Source organism: Fistularia commersonii, chromosome 22, assembly GCF_037954325.1.
Source record: "Fistularia commersonii isolate RoL2024-O1a breed Wild chromosome 22, RoL_Fcom_v1.0, whole genome shotgun sequence".
NCBI lineage: Eukaryota > Metazoa > Chordata > Actinopteri > Syngnathiformes > Fistulariidae > Fistularia > Fistularia commersonii.
In genome coordinates this window covers 11933309-11950321 of record NC_141305.1, presented here as the reverse complement: position 1 = coordinate 11950321, position 17013 = coordinate 11933309, and the positions used below count along the sequence as shown (strand labels likewise).

General features: G+C 44.1%; 1 protein-coding gene across 4 annotated transcripts in view; it reads left to right on the top strand.

Moving 5' to 3' along the window:
- cux2b (cut-like homeobox 2b) overlaps positions 1–17013 on the top strand; it is a 97359-nt gene that overhangs the window by 15780 nt on the left and 64566 nt on the right. The window contains exon 1 of one of the 4 annotated variants that reach the window (XM_086169309.1): positions 3885–3996. The exons of the other annotated variants lie outside the window; for them this stretch is intronic. Within the exon in view, the coding sequence (XP_086025435.1) occupies positions 3994–3996 (3 nt within the window). The 5' untranslated portion in view covers positions 3885–3993. Of the gene's footprint in view, positions 1–3884; positions 3997–17013 lie in introns of those variants that run through there. 4 annotated transcript variants of the gene reach the window in all.

Below are 17013 nucleotides of genomic sequence, written 5' to 3'. Positions count from 1 at the left end.
GACACTGCTGGTGTTTTGCTGCTCTCTTGTTCTCCAGCACCGTGTCCCTGTTGTCTGTTTGTCTGTTTAATATGCAAAGGAGGTCATTCAGGGAGTCATTTTGGACCAGTGTAAACGAATCGGCAACAATGATTAGCTGGCGCTGCAGAGGAAGTGTCCATCACTGTGTTAGTGCATTTGGAGACTATCACTCCTCCCTCAGGTCATCACGCGGCTGCACTCTCATCCTCAAAGAAGAGGCACTCAGAAAAACACCCAAACAGCAACCAGAGTAAATACACTGTAAGTGCAGTTACTTAATGGGAGATTTTGCATGCTTAATTGCAAGTATAGATTGAAGGTCCATTAAAAGACATCAGTGTCTTGGCGCCCAGCATACAGTTTGAATATGCTTTAGATGGATTGATCCATTGACTTCTTGGCTTTTCTTATTTCAAAGAAGCAATTAGAAACAAAGTAGCATTATGCTACTCCGATGATAATTTGCAAAACAAATTAAACAGTTTTTGCTATTCAGACAGCCACGTATCTGATTCTGGACCTTTTTTGTTTGAGTTTATGCATGCATGTTTCAGGGTGGCACTGCTGAGCCCCTGAGGGAAATATCAGCCTTATTTATTGGAGCCTTTTAGCCCCAGCTCAATAGCAGCAGTCTGATGGCCAGAGTACTGAGGGACTATCTGGCAGAGAAGGAGGCGGAGGGAGAAGCTGGACCTGGCGTCCGCCACACTGACAAGCTCTTATTTACCGTCCAGATCTATGACTCATTTTATGTACCTAATCGTAAAGCACTGAGATTTATCGGAGATAACAGGCCGGTGGGGAATACCCCATGAGACTGGCAGATCCAGACCCTTCCCCCCTCGTGGGCCTCAGGTTGACTCTACCTGGACCTATATGCCAAACTCCTTCTTGGAACAGTATAGGCTTGGAGCTGAAGAAGTCCATATTTCTGCCAGATATAGACAGCTGATAGCTCATCTAATAAAGAGAAGGGCAATAAAAATTGGATGGGCTAATGGATGACTCTGTAAGGATTAATAGCAGCTTATTGGTCAGGTGCAGTGACCTCTTGCAGAGCTAACAATGTACAGGCTGAGGGGGCTCTTGCTGCACACTGCACAGCAGTAAATGACCCAAACCAATAAGCAGCTGTGGGGGGGGGGGGATTATTACATGCTTATAATTTATAATGTCCAATATCTGTTGTGCCCCCTATTTTTAACTCAGGGGAATGCTTAAGCTTATTTTCTGTTTAGCACTGTATTAATTTAACAGAGAAAAAGAATCTCAAGATTGTCATTCACACTAATGATCAATGTTGCTCAAGACCGCCACTTGTGTTGTGGCAAAAGGAAAAGCAAAAACAAGAAAGTGTGGTAATACCACATTTGTTCTGACAGAACTGCTTTCAGGGCCTTTTTTTATGTTCCTGGCGAAAATTAAAATTAAATGTTCATTGTTGTGCATACTGTTTAATCCAATAATGATCTGATGTAACAAACTGCTGTAATATCTCTCAGCATACTTAATCGGAGCGGACTTAGCCTTGTCACTTTATATTAACCTCTGCTGCAACAGGAGAAGGGCTTCACTAATCTGCCATTGTTGGGTTTGGCAGTCTGTAGCTTGTGCAAAACAGATTTGGCAGTCACTGCCAAAGTAAAGGCTTTATAATGACAGCAGGGCTTCTCTGCTAATGATGTAAAAATCTAATAATGGTGTGGTCCTCAGAATAAAGGGGAGGTAAACTGGTGGGAATATTGGTAGTATAGAAAGTTTTTTTTTCTTCTGGGGATAGGGTCAAACACTTCATAATTACATTACGCACTTTTGTCACTGTAAATTTACAAACAATCCCTTATGACCTTTTAAATTCTTTGGGTGTTACCACATACACGCATAATGCCGTGTGTATTTGTCTTCTGTTGTTTAGTTGTAGGAAGAGTGTGACATTGCTTTAGATGTCATTGAGTTAGCAGGGTATAAGCTTAAGCAGGAAGCATCTGTGCTCGAGACCTAACAATTCCCGGCCAGCGGGCTGACCTCACAGTCCTCAGCAAGGCAGCATCTGCAGCGTCATCAAAGCACTTGACTCCTGTCCCCCCCCCCCCGCCCGAACACAGCCTTGTAACTTAAAACAAAAATCTGATTGGTTGCCTCTCCATCCCCATCCCCTGTGCTGTGGATTAGGTCTCAGCCCGGGAGATAAAATAGCAGTTATTTCTCATGTGCTATGCCATTTTGTCAGTTTGACTGTTCCACTTATTCAGTGTTTTTTGACTTGCTGAGCTTGAGGGGATCTGAGTACCATTTCGCACCCAGATCTGAGTTGTGTTGATTGAATTAGACAAAGTCGGAAGATAATTAAGAACCGCAAGGCGCTGCAAAACTGTCTGCTTCCAAACTGGTGAAAACGAGACGCTGCCACATCAATGAGCTAGCTGGCTCTGCTTGATGTCAGTGGTGGGTTATATCAGTTGACACCCCTTACCTCCTAGTGCTGGAGCCAGTTTCCTCCTTTCGCTTTAATGTTTCTCCAGATATCATTAATCACAAGCAGTTAAACAGTTGCTTCTGACAGTGCACCACGTTTGCACAGCTTTGTTTGTTTCTTTCACGGTAGTAATATGATCTTCAACTGCCAAGTGTAGTTTAGGGCATAAATAAAAATCCCTCAGAGGTGTATCTGCGAGTGAAATGGAATTGTAACCCTTGCATACAATATGATTTAATAATAGCTAAAATGGTGATTCTGACGCCTTTTTTAGCACATGGAAAATGCCCTTGTGTTTTTTTTTTTTGTTTGTTTATTTTTTCATTTTCTTTAATTGTTGCAATAATTTATTAGCAGGGGTTTATTCACAGGTAATGTGAATCTGTATCAGATCTGATCTGTACTTCACACATGTGAAAATTTGACTTCCCTCCCGTTTCAAGGAACTTTCCAAGCAAAAGGCGAATTGCTAGTTGCCATAAAATTAAACAGTTGTTCAACTTTCTTTTTTTTCTTTTTTTTTTTTTTGGAAAGTCATCAAAGAAATTGGAGAAGGAGGCTCAGACAGTTGACTCTGTCTGATAATGTGCTGGGAGCTCATGTGCATTCAGGCACTCTTCAGGCTTTCACTTTCTATTTCACCCATTCTATTTTTCACACTATTTTATGGATGTTGGCCATGTTAGTGCTTCTCTCCCTTTTCCAGTGCTGGATAGGTAATGTAGCTGTGAGGTTAATGTTGGGAATCTTATGGCTCAGGCACAATAAAATTGACACTGTGAGACCTAGAGAGGTGCATTTATGGTATGGTCTAGCTACTGTATGTGTCTGCCTTTTGTGCTTGTGCAGGCCAGAATCTGAAACAGGGCTGGGACTGTTCAGAGGCCCCCAAAGGGGCTAGACTCTGGGCTTGGAGGGTGGGAGCGCAGTGGAACACAGGGTGTCAAAGGCTAATTTTCAAAGCCACTCACGGGCGCTCATCTCTCACTATGAAGTGGCAAGCGTGGCAAGTGGCTTGCACGTTGTCATGGATACTAAAGCATGGGACCCCAGAGATCCAGAGCAGGGGACGAATGCCTGCCCCGTCTATAGGATTCCTGTCAGCTATGGCCTGATAGATAGCATTGACGGATCATTTGTCATACTGTAATTGTTCTTCGCAAACATAGAATACCCACTAGTATAAACAGTACTGTGCCGCTGGGCTAATAAAGCGAGAAAATGGAAAGGGATTCACTGATCCACTGCCTCTTTCACTTAAAGAGACAATGGCTCTCTTGTCCAGGAAAAGCAGTCTGATTAGAGCTTTGAGGGCTGAGAAAAAGCCTGACCGAGAGAATAAAACAAGGCAATCATAAAGCAAACGGCACTCACTTCTCTGTATCGATGTGGCTAGGTGGGGGTGAAGTCTGTGAGCAGTGTTGACAGCTGAGGGAACAACAGGAGTAGGTCTACGAGTGATTCGTTTTCTTCCCCCTCTCTATTTGGCCAGCGAAATGGTAAGGGAGAATGCTTGTCCAAGATAACAAATACAGCACAAGTGCAGATGCATAGCTGGGACTCAGAGTTCTATCTGCCAAGCTCTGCGATAGCCAAGGGCCTGAGCTGGGTACAAATGATTCTGGGTACAAAGGTAGTATTTGTTCACCCTTGTTTTGGTATGGGTGGTATTAGTATTGGGAGTGACCCTGTGCCATCGCTCTACTTGTAATACTCTCCTCACCCTGACTGTGTCTGTGTGCTTGGGGCACTCAGACTTGTGTGACTATCAAGGGCACAGGGATTGCTAAGGTGAGCTGGAATTTTCTGAGCGTCACTCTCGTGAGTGTCATGACTCTCGTGATTGTTTGTACACCTGCGGAAAACGTCTATGAGTTGCCGATTATAGCAATACCTCAGTGCCCAGGCATCAGCTGGACATGGCTCTGTCGGATTCACAGAACCGCACAGAGCTTAATGTCCGTCAGCCCTGGATGAGTTTGATTATGATAAAGGTTGGCAGTGCCCAAACTCTGCCATTTTGTGAATTGACACTGCGTACATTCGCTCTCTTACCAGTGCTTGCATGTTTAGTAGGTGTGTGTGTATGTGTTTGTGTGTGTGTGTGTGTGTGTTGCAAAAAGGCCCATGTCCTGCTGAAAAGCAATTGCTCCTGGCACAACGCATGGAATATTTCACCCCTATGACTGTACCCTGACACACTGTGATGCCTTAAGCACTTTACGTTGACCCAGCACCTCACCTCCAGCCAGATGGACAGATTAAAGGGCCATTAAGCATAATTACTGTTTCAGTTTGAGAGGCTAACTTCTTCTGTTAGAAATTGCTGCCCCTCTGCTCTTTGTATGGCTCTTTAAATCTGAATTTCATTACATTCGTCCAATTTCCTAGTATCAGTCAGGTAGGTCTTAACATGGTAAGTATCATTTGAAAAGCAAATGGTGATTCATGGAGATTACATTTTCAAATACAGCTCAAATTGTAATTTTGTAGCTTGGCTTAGGTCTTCTGTCTGTTTGTTTGTTGCAGTTTCTTTCTGAATCTGTGGCTTTAAGCAAATCGGACTGAGTCTGATGTCTGTGGAGAGAACTGTGACAGGTAGTTGATGTGATCTGGAGTGGAGCAGTGTGAGTGTGTGGTCTGCTGCGCTGTCCTTCTGATTATGTAAAATGTGGTGAGGTGGTGTAATATTGGCTGGCTGTTGCAGTGGTTTGCCAGCTCCAGAGGGCCCGTTGCCAGTTTTACATGAGAATATGCAGCAATGCGATGTAATGTTCTCATTTCTGTATCCGTAAGAAAACCCACACAGCTGCTCTAGGGAAATTGGTCGATACCATCAACCCAGCTGGAGGCCATGGCGGCAGACAGCTTTCCCATTTTTATATCAACACTGATGTTTACTATGAGATCTCCCTTTACTGTAACCTGCCCCTCTTGTGTCCCTTCTCTTCCTCATTTGTCCAATTATTACACCCATGGTGAGAACAAACAGTTTCCCCACTTAATAATTCACATCACTTTCATCTGATACTCAGTTACCATGGGCAATTTAGTAGTTGAATAATTTTCTGAAAAATTCATTTATTATCGCTGTGCGTTATGAATCTGGAGAGTGGAGTGGTGGAGGATTTTAAATTGCGTCTGTGGAGCGAGGGATCCAAGGGTAGGTAATGTGTTCTAATGTTCGCAGCCATATGCATTGTTTTCAGGGCTCATCGGTTTTACATCGATTCCCACTGAAGTGTTTAATTGCATCATGAATATGATCTAATTCTGTCCTTTTCACTGAAAGTGGAGCACTCTCTGCAAATGATGTACAGCCTTGACAGCACCACATCAGGATGTATTTTATATGGAATGTAAATTATAGTGTTAAATTAGCCTGGAAAGATAACTAGCCTGCACGGGGGAATGGACTCAACAGTTTAATTTAGTGTCAAAAGGCCATGAAGGGATAAATCACCTCTCCTCTTGCTATTATGCCATATTAAGCTTTAATCATTCTCCTTTTCTTGTAATATCTCTTGTTTCTCACAGCTTCTTAAGACATAATGTTTTTTTGAAGCATCAGTTGACTGCTTATGAATGCTTCAGTTTGAACACATGAAATACAACGGTTGCCACTTAGTTTCAAAAGGCTACTCCTTGGGGAAAAAAAAAAAACACCAAAAAAAAAAACTTTGCCTCTAGATTCAGAAAATCACTGGCAGCATATTTTCTTTTTACATGGCAGCTTTTAGGAAGGACAAAAGCTTGCAAAGAAGTGCATGGCTTTAAGCTGTAGGGTGGTAGGTAGTGTATTCATGAAATAGTAGAAAATCAGTGGTTATAGACTTGAGTTCACCATAAGGACTTCTTTTTTCCTGCCCTCAAGGCTGGAGTGTTTGTTTGAGTGGCGATGCCATTATCTTGACTTACCCTCCATGACCCAAAGAGGCCACTGACGATGGGAGAAGCTCTCTTTCAGCCTGGTCTATTTGATGTGATTGTGTCCTTGTCAACAACCACAAGAAACCACCTGGCCAAAATGTGGATGTTAATGTGAGAAGTCTGTTGGGTTTATGTTCCCACACCAATTGCAAGGACTTAACATTCATTTGAATTTGCTCCCCCCCATCCAATAAGAACTTCAGTATCAAATGGACACACTGACTTGACCAAAATACCTGTGTTGCCTCATACACGTTGTATCGCTATAGTAACAGTTTGACATAGTTTTTGAAACCCATTGCTCCCTGCTGTGCAGCATGGCTGACTCCTTGCTCTTGGAATTCCTACTTATTTTGACAGCTCTCTGGAGAAAAGGGCCCTTAAATTATCAAGTGGGGCTGTAGTTGTTTTCCTTGTTTTCATCTCGGAAGAGGGGGGAGGGTGGGCTTCAGGGAGGAATTGGTATATTAAATGAGCTATGGGAGGTCTGCTGAGGGTTTTTTTTTTTTTTTAGTCGATGGTAGTTCAGTCAGATGAGAATTGCTGTGTTGGGCGTTTGAGGCAGCTGTGTGAAGTCATTTTCCGGGAGTGCAAGCGGGAGAGAGGTGCGGATTAGGCAGCGCCTGTGAGCCGGAACAAGTCTGTCTGGGAAGGGATGAAGGCTGCAAACCATACATCTAATTCCCGCTCACGCTGCTAGACAGCAGAGACACTCACACACAGCCAGTGTGAATTAGGCCCATTTGCTCCCCTCAGTCTGAAGCAAGTGAACACAGCAGCAGACAGGGAGAAGTTGACAGACTCCGCGCATCCCTTCCTCTCTCCTGACTCCAGCCCACCTCAAAAAACTGTCTCCAGCTTGTGCTTCTTCTTTTTTTTTTTTTTTTTCATTTTTTTCAGCGCTTCAGGTCTTTATTATTGCTGGCATCAATATGAACACAGTTCAAAAAAGAATCGTGGTTGGGGGGGGATTGGGAATTCCGTTGGCTGTGCAGAAAGTGTTTGCACCTGTGGCCCCGTTGATTGCATGCTTGACACTCAAGCGCTAAGAAATTCGTGTCTTTTTAATGTGTGTAATACTTTGCCTCGGGTCATGCAATGCCCCGAGGTTAAGAAAGGTTCATGAGGCTGGGCGCGGCGACAGGTTAGCTGATTTGCCGTCCTCCTCCTTCGCTCTGCCATGGAATGCTACTTCCTCTGGCTTGCTTCAACGTATTCCAAAACAAATCCGGTGCCATCTTGTCAGTGCATAAATATCTGACCCCAGAGCCATGCAGTACACGACCGAGATCAATGTTAGTGACCCACATACACCGTCCCCCCTGCTTCTTTGTGATTAGCCACTGTTTGTTGGTGGGTCAACCGCACATTTGGAGGGACAGGAAAGGATTTTTAAGCTCAGATCTGAAATAAAAAGTTACTCCTAATGTAACCAGTCATTCAGCATTTTCACTTCATGTGTAAATGCAGAAATTATGTCATTGCTGTCCCGATCCTTGGAAAGCAAGCTGTATTTCTTTTGATATTAAGGTTTTAAAGCTCTGTTAGCTGGGATAAAAGATGGAGATGTTGGTGTGAGGGCCCCCCTCCCTTGCTTCTCCCTGTTGTGCTTGTCTCTCCCATCACAGCCCTCTGCACCCTGCGTGCCCAGTAATGAGTTGTATTACATGCTCTGTGGTGGGCATGCCTTGTGTTAGGAGGCTGTGTTCAATCTTTGTAGTGTGAGTGGAGGGGAAGGCTCTTTGTGTGTCTTTGAGAAGCACTGAATTGAAACGGTGTGCACAAGAGTGAAGCTGATGAGGAGAGCAAGTCCTGAGAAGCACATGTGGATGCCTGGCAGGCAGTGAAATGTTGCTGTATGTTTGTGAGCACTTGTGCGTGGACTTGTATCTTACAGTACCTCTGTGGGTACTCACGGTGTTTCGGTTGGGTTTCAAGGAAACATGCTGCTATCTTGATGTGAGTTGAATTAGTCTCACTTCCTCGGTTTACTTATCCCGTGTTTTTTTTTTTTTTCTTTTTTTTTTTAAATAAGCTGCCAAGAGGTACTATGCATTATGTGAATGAAAATTTACTCCAGTCAGCTCATTCATCACCTGAGTCTCTCATTGTGACCCTTTTATAAGGACTGGCGAGAGCTATAGCTATGGGCTAAATGATTTTATGAGGCAGTATCATGGGGCTCAGGTCTTATTCTTTTTTGTAGGGTTGCATTTTCTACTTAGATGGCAACAAACTGCATTTGCACTTAAAACATATTCTTTAATCTTCTGTTATTTTACATACAAATTGCATCCTGGGCGACGCATTCATCATTGCTCATATCCAGCCCACTCTTAAATGAAAAATGTATCTGAGATGAATAATGGATCCCTCTATAGTATAATTTTATGTTTCTTGAATATACTGTAGTTGAGGGTCTTTCTTCTGCCTTATCCTCTAAATGTTTCCCTCTTGCTAGTATAAAAGTTTGGGGAAGGGAAATATAAAGAAATATTACTAATATAATATAGTTATTGTTTACCTGAGAGTTTTAAGGCAAATCTCAAAAGCAACCGTCCATATCAACTTCAGGGCACATTTAAAGTTATTGCGGTATCTTAGAATGTATGTCTGCTCTGTGGGTACGTTTGGAGGAGACTACACAAGTTGGTGTTTGGGAAGTGTTGCGGGGGTCCACTCAGGTTGAGTAGCCAAACCCTTTGCCTTTCTCTCTAATTACTTGGTAAGGCCTGGGGAAAATGGGCAGAATTGTTAATTGCCCAAAGATAGGGCCCCCCTCCCCCCGGTCCGGTTGTAACACAGCGGGGGTCTGACGGTGTGAAGCATAACCAGGTCTGGTGGGGTTCCAGTCCCACCGCGGACGTTCTCTCGGGGGAACTCTTAGTGTTCATTCCACCACACAGCAGCTCTGCATTCTGCCCCATTTCCACCCACCACTCAGGGAGAAGCACACCGCAGCTTTGACAGCAAACTCTGTTGTGCTCTACTTGCTCCTGACGGTTATGTTGCTGTCCCAAAAGTTTCCCATCCTGTCCTGGGAGACACCATGACACAGAGTTACAGATGGGAAGCATTGGACCGAGGCAGCTAGTGTCACAACGTGGATTGGAATCCACAGTTGGGATAAAATATGAAACAAATATGTCATTATACATATGTTTTCCACATTTTGTTCATCCAGCTGTTTTCTTGCTCAGTCCTTGGTGCTCCCCCTTGTCTTGCCATGTAAACCTGGCTAAGGTTGAGTGATAACAATCTACAGCTCCTTTTATGAAGCTTGATAATGGCAGGAACCTTATGCCATTGTCAAACTTCACCATTCTATCTGAAATGCATGAGGTAAATGAAGGGATGAAATGTTCACCTTTAATCTGCTTGTGGCAGGCAGACCGCAGCAGGGAATAAGAGATTGTGTCATAGGGAGACCTGAAATGGCAGGACATTGTCACAAAAGAATGTTGTAAAGCATTTTGCCGACAGCCTCTGTCAAAATCACACAGGGATTGTCATTACATCTACTTTTTTTGGTTCAGTATTAACAAACAATGATGGGGTTATTTTCACAGTGGTACTGTTTTGGAGTCTGTTTCTTCATATTCAATGGTAGATTTTTTTAGGGTGTCAAATGGTGTAAATGGAAAAGCAGAATTATAGGAATGAGATTTGTGTTTTCCATATAAAGAATGGGTTAAATGTGTAGAATTGTGTTTGTACAGTTTCCGTTTTGAGTTTCCCAGCAATGTTTTTTATTTTAAAAGGATGGAATTTAAAGGTATAGATAAAGTAGCAAGAAGAGGCAGGCCTAGAGGTAGCAGGATGAAAATGTTGAGGTTCTCTTTTGAAGTGACGGGGATGGATAGGATCAGGAATGAGTCCGTCGGAGGGACAGCGCATGTTAGACGTTGTGGAGATAAAGTCAGAAAAGCAAGACTGAGATGGTTTGGAGATGAACAAGGATAGTGAACATATCGGTTGAAGGATGCCGAGGTTGGAACTGACAGGCACGAGGCCTAGAGGGAGGCCAAAGACGAGATTTATGGATGTGGGGAGAAGGACATGTGAGAGAAGGAGATGCGGAGAATGGCATTAGAGAGAGGCAGATGAGTCACTGTTGAATTAAAAAATAGTATACGCCTATATTTTTGTCCGTGATCTACCCAACTAACTGCATGGTATATTCGCTTCTCTGAAACATCGCTTTGTTATTTTTTACATGTGTGTATGTTATTATTTATTTATATTGTTAGTCTGTTTTGAAGGGGCATTTTCAGTCAACCTGGTGAGTTAAGGAGTAAAATGCTGAACTGTAGCATTCCATATTTTGTCTCCTATTCAGTTGGTGTTATGTAGAGTTTACGTACGAACCTAACCCTGAAAATCATAAGGGGAAGATTTATTTCAGCCTCATTTATGACAGAGCATTATTTTGATCAAAATATACTTTGTGAGCTACTGAATGAATTATCTATTTGAATGCAACAAAATTCATGATAGAGGTCTTCCCCTTTTCATTTTTTTTAGTGAGTTGAAAGAATCCTCAACAAGAAAAAATGTAGTAACTCAAACACTGACCATCAACGCGATGCTACTTTCATTAGCTTTCAGCCCAAAATTTCTGCTCTAAAAGTACAATATTGCGAGTGCCACGTTCTCTGGTAAATCTTCCTGACAAAGAATAAAAAAAAAGCTGTGCTGAGACTTTTGGGTTTGGTTATAACTTATATGATGACATAGTATTAGTCCAAGCACGCCGAAGTTCATTGTTTGACCGGCTGAATGAAGTGCTACATCTCTTACTGTACAATGCAACTATCCTCTATGCAAAGCATTAAAAATGCTCAGTAGTTTTGTAAAGCTGTTGAGTCTAAAAACAATTTGATCAATTCAAGATTCAGGGCTATGGAGTTGACCGGCTGGTACCATTCATCTGTGGCATGGAATGATGCTTTCACACACTCTTGGAAAACACAGTTGCATTGAGTTCATCCGTGAATGAACCTTTCAGGGTGCCTGCAATATCCAGGGCGGCCATGATCCCCCCTTGGCGGCATGCTCGATTGTATCCCATTTTTCTCAGCCAGTCAAGTCATTCGTACTTTTTGCCTACGTCACTGTTGTCGTCTTCTGCTCTATCACTTATAACAGCTCTGTACTTAAATTTTTAATGTTTCTGGCTGTTTTGATGATGTGAGGCAACACTATCAAAGGCAAACACTGAACATACTTTACTACAAATGAAGAAGCTCGAATTATTCCCAGTCAGTTAAGTGTCCTTTGATTCCTTTGCAAGTTTAATCTGCAGAAATCGATAGAAGGATGCATGTTGGGCCTGGGAGTCAACAGCAGCCGTGTTTGATGGGTAAACAGACAACCAAATGGATGATGTGAGGGAGCATTCATCTTTCTTTAGGCAAATTGGGCTGCTAGGTCCCGACTAATTGATTGATTGCATGACTTGCTGATACAATCAAAGCTCGGCCTGATTTATGGCGATAAATCGATTGATTAATCAGGTTTTCTCTGATGGGTTTGGTCGCTGGTGGTGGTGGTAAGTTGGGGGGGGGGACACCTCCAAGTCACACATCTGTCTTGATGCCGTCAACTTTGTTGGTTTTGTGTGGTAATAAGAAAGGCCTGGATCTCCCAGCCGACATTTACAAAGAGCCAGCTGGCTATGACCCGCTCCCAAGATTAACCTCCACTTGTTCTCATAAGCACCGCTGATATTAAAAGATGGGGCGAAGCCGCTGAAGGAGCTGCAAGCAGAAAAAATGAAGTGTGACTTCTTTTGGTTCACCGTTTGCATACATCATTAGGGGAAACTACAAAAATCAATTGCACATTCCAGAGTAAATAAAAACAAATATCTTGAGCAGCGCAATGCAAGGATCTCTTGTTGACTCTTCCCAGATTACATATAGCCGGGTTTTCAAATGCTGATTTACAGCAAGATGGAGTCCATATCCTCTACTCGCTGCCTCTCTGCCTGTCTGTTTAGAATATGAAATGAAAGTTAAACACTGTGAATCTCCTGCATGGGGAGGAGGGCTCTGGACGCGTGGGCAGTGTAGCATCAAATAGGTTGTGTTTCCTCCCGTGTAAACGCCTAATGTGCGCCGAGTGCTCTGACACAGATGAATGTAAGGAATTTGCTGTAAAGACTTAACGGCCCTTTTGAGAGACAAGGCTAGGAACTGGTAGCGTGAAACCTGCTCCATGCCCCCCTGAGCACAGTGCGTGCACACATACGCACAAGCTTGCACAAGTGCTTACACATGCACACACGTCAAGGCACAAAGCCCTCCAAGGAGAGCCGCTACATCATGCTGTTAAGGCTGATGCGGACATCAGGGATACTTTTTATTTGCTTTGGATCCTAGATGGCGGCCCTGATGATGTGACGAGAGCCATCTCACAAACCTGCACCCCTCTGTGTGGAATGTTTGACAGAAAAATAATCCCGGTGATTTTTCCGGCCACTCTCGTCATTTGATATACGAGCGTTACCTTCTGTTGTAGATCAGGGTAAATTATAAAATGTTTCATGTGTAAACTGCCCTTTCATGTGGCTGCTCCCATTCTGCAGCATTGGAACTCGTCTGCCAGATCTTGGCGCCTTTGTGACAGCGCTCAAAGCGCTGAGCTGCTTGTTGTGTGCACCAGTTTTATTCCCACTCTCACCGCTCTATTTAGATTAATTTATTTTTGGTTCAAATGCTGTAAAATGAAAGTGCAATACAGAGGAGAGTAAAGGAGTGTTCTCTCACTCTCAGACAGGTGGCCCAGGTTTTATGTCGCCAGGCCCCAAGGGCCCTGCTAACTAAGTCTGAGTGAGAGGAGGGACTTCTTTCAGTGCTACACAGGTGGTGTGAAACACAACCCTCTCTCCACACCTGAAATATTCAGATTCTTCCAGCGGCGGCGCTTTGATCTCGCTGCAATCGACAAGGGAAAACTGAGAGAGTAGGGGGGAGAAAACAACAAAAACAAGAGGAAGAGCAGCACACCTGAGAGCGAACAGATTGACATTTCTTAAGAGAGAATAAACAATCGCAGGTTAGCTGTGTTGCATTGCTCCAACTAGTTGTTTCAGGTAAAAGTGGGCCATCGCAGTGATGGCTGCATCTACGGAGCCTTCTTCCTCTCTTTCAAACTGACCTCGATGGCAGAGCTCCACAGACGCCGTGGAAAACAAACCTTGTCCCTAATTTTATTGTTGAGGTTGACACCATCGCTCAATTTTTGATGCATCCCCTCAAGAAGCCCACGTTTGGGAGGCTTTCACTTTTGAAGCTTAGCTTTGGATGACTACGGTGAAAACCTCCCCTGTCTGTCCTCCACATTCATATCTCTGTTTGATTCGATGATTTGTCCAACTGAGGTGATCGTGCCTTCTCTCAGGTTTCAAGCCACTAGTCTGCTAATGAATCATAAGACTGTGTAATTAGTCATCCTGCGTGAACCACACAATGACAATAGACACCCTGATTGCAGCAGAACAATAGTAGAGCTTAATGATGATAAATAAGGTGCCGTAATTGGCCTTCATTTGGAACACTCAGTCATAGATTGAAGTTTGCAGTTTATAATTGGGGAACATTTAAAGTTATTCAGTGGATGCAGAATCCTTTGATAGGAATACTACAAGATCACTGGGATTAAAACACCCTTTTCATTTGGCTGATAATATATTAGGAATACTGCTCAGTAAAACTTACCATTGTACTAAATTAAAACTGCTTTCAAAGAATGTTGTGAATACACATCCTTCAAAACCTGGAAAATTGTTTGCTGACTTTCCACTCATTAAGAAAGAATAACTTGTTTTGTCGTCGGAAAAATAGAAAAAGCAAAATCCATCTGTCCACCCATTTCCTCTGCTTATTCAAAGTTGGGTCACGGGGGAAGCAGTTAGAGCAGAGAGACCCAGGCTTCCCTCCCCCCAGCCACATGGTCCAGCTCTTCTTGGGGGGATCCCAAGGTGTTCCCAAGCCTGCCTAGAGATATAGTCTCTCCAGCATGCCCTGGCTCTTCACTGTGGCCTCCTTTCTGATGGACGTGCCCGCAATACTTCTCCCCGGGAGGCGTCCAGGAGGCATCCTGACCAGATGCTGGAGCTACCTCATATGACTCCTCTCTATGCGAAGGAGCAGCGACTACTCTGAGCTCCTCCCGGATGGCCAAACTTCTCACACTGTCTCTTAGGGAGAGTCGGGCCACCCTGCGGAGAAAGCTCATTTCGCTTGTATCCGTGATCTCGTTCTTTCGATCACTATCCACAGCTCGTGACCATAGGCGAGCGTGGGAATGTAGATCAACTGATAAATTGAGAGTTTTGGCTTCTGGCTCAGCTCCTTCTTCACCGCAACAGACCGGTACAGAGTCCGCATCACTGCAGACGCTGCCACGATCCGCCTGTTGATCTCCCGCTCCATCTTTCCCTCGCTCGTGAGCAAGACCCCGAGATACTTGATCTCCTCCACTTTGGGCAGGACCTGTTCCCGAACCCAGTCTGGGCACACCACCTGTTTCCAGTTGAGCACCATGGTCTCTGATTTGGAGGCGCTGATCCTCATCCTGGCCGCTTGACATTCGTCTGCGAACCGCTCCGATGAAGCCAACAGAACCACATCATCTGCAAAAAGCAGAGAATTGATCCTGTGGCCACCAAACCGGATACCCTCAACCCGCTGGCATTTTAAAAAGGGGGATCACCACCTCAGTCTGCCAGTCCAGCGACAATGTCCCCGATGTCCATGCAATGCTGCAGAGGCGTGTCAGCCGGACAACCCTACAATATCCCAAACCTTGAGGAACACAGGGCGGACCTCATCCACCCCCGAGGCCCTGTTACTGAAGAGCTTTTTGACTACTACAGCAACTTCAGCCCCGGAAATAGGAGGGTCCACTCCAGAGTCCCCCGGTTCAGCTTGCCCTTTGGAAGACTTTTCAACGGGTTTGAGGAGGTCTTGGAAGTATTCCTTCCACCGATCTACAACGTCTTGAGTTCAACATCTTGATTTGAGTTCAGCAGTGCCCTGCTCCCACTGTACACAGTGTTAACAAAGCACTGCTTCCCCCTCCTGAGTTGCTGGATGGTGGACCAGAATCTCCTCGAAGCCCTTCGGAAGTCATTCTCCATGGCCACCCCCAACTCCTCCCATGCCCAAGTTTTTGCTTTGGCGACCACCGAAGCTGCATCCTGCTTGGCCTGCCTGTACTTATCAGCTGCCTTCGGAGCCCCACAGGCCAGAAAGGCCCGGTAGGACTCCTTCAGTTCGATGGCATCCCTCACCACTGGCCTCACAGCCGCAGCTCCATCTGCCAGCTCACACGACACCTGACCCCCTTGGCCCTTTCTATGGGTGGCGAGCCTGTGGGTGCAGGCCCGGCCACCAGGTTTTCGCTCTGGGGGGACCCCGGTGACCTGTGTCCGGGCAGAGGAAAGCTGGGTACTTCATCATAAGGGGTCTTCTGAACTGCACTTTGTCTGGGCCCTCACCTGGGACCTGTTTGCCTTGGCTGACCCTTCTAGGGGCATAAAACCCCTGACAACATAGCTCCGAGGATCACTGGGACGCGCAAACCCTCAATGTGGTGGCAGCTCAAGGAGGAGAAAAAGCAAAATAAGGACAGTAGCCTTCAGAAGTATATTTTTTATTCCCACAAAGAACACCAACTCATTTTTTAGAGGCATTCTCTTTGTTTTTCACAGAACAGATAAAAGTATTTCTTAAAATGTATGAATAAAATATGTGACTGTATTTGAGTTAATTTTATACTCATTAGATGAGATGATTTTTATTCATATTTTTTGTGTTAATTTTCCCTCAAATTTTAAGAAACACTGAAAAGACATAAAAGTCTATCTCTTTTTGAATATTCATATCAGGTGATTTTATATCTGATTGATAGTTGTAGGCCTAATAAGGACTGACCTCATACATTCATTGCTGAAGAACAAAGTCCTCAGAAGTGATCCTTGGTAACCTTATGGAAGATCATAGTCTGCATTAAAAGAGGAGATATCATGAATTTAATGTCCAGGTGTTGCTGTTATTATATGTTCCTAATAAATTGACTTTGCAGTGTATTAGTCACTAATATGAATTGTTGTGTGCATGTGTGTCCAAGAGTACATGTTGGAATTAAAGAGAGAGAAGTGTTGACAAGTAGGCTGTGCTCTGGTGCATCAGGCGCCAAAAAGTCTCTAAATGAAGCAGGGTATGACGAATAATGGCTGACAACACGAGTCACACCTTTTGCTGATGGTTGTAACGCTCATACGCTTCTCCTTCCTTTTGTAAGCTTTAGCATGCTGTTTGAAGACAGCCTGACAGACCGGGGATTAATTATTTTGGATGATTTATCAGACTTACTAGTCCCGAGTTTGGAAAGGTGTCAACATGAAATGTGGTTTGTAAGTCTCCACTCTCAATCTATGATTCTACCTTCCTGTTTATGCACGGTGCAGTTTTGACACAGTGGACAATGTGCATGTAATATATAGGATTGCAGGTTACGATTGTGGAAGTGAGGACCGTGTGAGTGTAAGAGTTTTTTTTCCCCCGTACATATATTTA